Genomic DNA, 2,387 nt, shown 5'->3' on the forward strand with positions numbered 1-2,387 from the left:
TGTGTGTGTGTGTGTGTGTGTGTGAATGCAGGCCTAAAAGTGGGCTGTGAGGGCCGCCTCCAAGCCCTGTGACTCCATCAGGATCTCTGTGACCTTGATCCACCAAGAGGTCACGGAGAGTCAGTTGCTCAAGACATTAAATGATCTTCTTTTATTAAATGAAGGAAGCCAGAAAAACTCCTGCAGGCTGTGCAAAATTAAATTTCTCAATCTTTCCTCTAAACCCAACATCCAGCTTCCTCAGGCCAGCCCCTGTGCTCAGTCCCGCAGTTCACATGGCCGTGTGCAGCTGGAATGGCAGCAAGGAAACCACCTGGAATCCACCACAGATTATCATACAGAACAGCAAACCTACTGGTGCAGATCATCCCAACCAAACACCACCCTGGAGGGCAGAGGGCGGCCCTGGGGGGCAGAGGGCGGCCCTGGAGGGCAGAGGGCGACCCTGGAGGACAGAGGGCGACCCTGGAGGACAGAGGGCGACCCTGGGGGGTAGAGTGCGAACCTGGGGACAGCGTGGAGCTGCCACAGCAGAAGAGGCCGGTGCTGGACCCCAGACTGTCCTTTAGCTGAGAATGCTGGCCGACTGCAACCAGGGCTCAGTCTCCAGGACTGCTCTGTACACTCACCGTTGGACAGCGCCTGCTGCAGCTCGTTGTCCGAGATCACCCCGCTCCTGTCTTTATCGACCCTAGGAAAGGGGCGCAGTGGGTGTCAGAAGGCAGGCGGGCTCTCCAGGAGCGTCCCTCCCGGGCAGGGAGGCCTGGGGCTCTGGGGGTGCAGAGACCCTGCGTGGGGACGCGCTCTCAGCCCCCATGTGCTGGGCCTGTCGGGGTCAGGGCTCCCCACTTTCCCCCAACAACCCGGCCCCATCCGCAAGTCCTGGCCTTTCCCTCCTCCTTCCACGGCTGTGGGCGCGCAAGACTCCTCTGCTGGTCCTGTTCCCCAAAACCAGGGTCCCCTTTGGAAACTTGAGGCGGGGTGGGGCGCGGCGGGGAGATCACAACCCCGGGGAAAGGGAGGCGTCCGCGATGAACTCAGCCTCGCACAACGATCAGGGCCCTGGGCAGAGGGACGCCCCGTCGGGGTGGGCGCGGCGGGGGATCGGGGCTCAGAGGGGCCGGGAAGAAGGGCCAGGGGGTCAGGGCCGAGAGGGGCCGGGGTCGGGGTCGGAGGTCGGGCGATCGGGATTCGGAGGGGCCGGGAAGAAGGGCCAGGGTCGGGGACCGGGGTCGGAGGTCGGGGTCGGGGCCGGGGTCCGGATCCGGGCGTCGGCGGCCGGGGCCGCGACCTCACCTCTGGAAGACGTTCCACAGGAAGCTCTGGTCCGGCAGCGCCGTGCCCGGAGCAGGGGCGGCGCCGGCTCCAGCGCCGGGGCGGTAGGGGTAGGCGGCCATGGGCCGAGGAGAGAACCCCTGAGGAGCAGGGCGCGGGCAGCAGCGGTACTAATGGTCCAGCAGCCGCCCTACTTCCGCGTCTGCGGGGGCGGGCCTGGACGAGATCGTCACTTCCTGCGATACCGGAAGTATGGCATGCAACGTGGCGGCCACGGGGCCCGACGTGGCCAATCCTAGCCCGGCCTGAGCCTGCGGCCGCCTGGGGGCGGGACTTCCCGAGGCTCCCGCTCGGGTGCTGCGGCGCTGCGACTTTTCTGCGCCTGCGCTGACCTTCGCCGCCCCCGCCCCCCTCTGGCTGGCCTTCGTTTCCTTCTTCCTGAGCTCTGTTCACCTCGGCCTACGGCCCGGTCAACCCTGCTGACCCTGTCCTCCTGGCCTGAGATCTCTCTGTGGCCTACCTCGAGACCCCTTTTCCCAGCGCTGACTTCTTGCCCTGGATCCATCCGGCAGCTTTACGTGACATTCCATCCATGCACGTGTGTTCTGGAAAATTCTGGAAAGGTGTTTTGTCCTATGACAGAGGTTGCCTTGAGGTCAGAGTGAAAACGATGGTCTAAACGTGCTGCAGCTTTTTAAAATGTTGCCGTTAAGTGCTGTCCAACCCATAGCGACCCTATGAACGACAGACCCGCACCCTGTCCTGTCCTGCGCAATCGTCACCCTCCCTGACACACTAGACCCCACTGGGGCCGTCACCATGTCCGTGCACCAGGTCAACGATCTTCCTTTCCTTCGCTGACTGTCTTTATGAACATCATGTCCCTCTGCAAGGAATAGGCCCTCCTAGCAACATGCTCCAAAGAACGTGAGATGAAGCTTCGTCATCGGCATTGCCTCCCAAGCGCACCCGGAGCTGCGCCCTCTCCAAGACATCCTCGTTTGTTCTCTTGGCAGGCCATAGGATGTTCAGTGCTCTTCTCCAACACCTCAGCTCAAAGGCATCAATCGTTCTGTTATCCTTGCTCATTGTCCAGCTTTCAGATGCGTAAC

The 2,387-nt window shown here is 62.5% G+C and overlaps 1 protein-coding gene across 3 annotated transcripts in view; it reads right to left on the minus strand.

Annotated features, from left to right (window-relative positions):
* PDCD6 (programmed cell death 6) overlaps positions 1-1,397 on the minus strand; it is a 25,264-nt gene extending 23,867 nt beyond the window's left edge. For all 3 annotated transcript variants that reach the window (XM_006900160.1, XM_006900159.1, XM_006900158.1), the window contains exons 1-2: positions 1,297-1,397; positions 630-691 (exon numbers count right to left, since the gene is read on the minus strand). In XM_006900160.1, the coding sequence (XP_006900222.1) occupies positions 630-691; positions 1,297-1,397 (163 nt within the window). The remainder of the gene's footprint in view (positions 1-629; positions 692-1,296) is intronic.
* Positions 1,398-2,387: the final 990 nt, after the last annotated feature.

The sequence above is a fragment of the Elephantulus edwardii genome, unplaced genomic scaffold (genome assembly GCF_000299155.1).
Source record: "Elephantulus edwardii isolate Elephantulus edwardi_28Jun2011 unplaced genomic scaffold, EleEdw1.0 scaffold00274, whole genome shotgun sequence".
Lineage (NCBI taxonomy): Eukaryota > Metazoa > Chordata > Mammalia > Macroscelidea > Macroscelididae > Elephantulus > Elephantulus edwardii.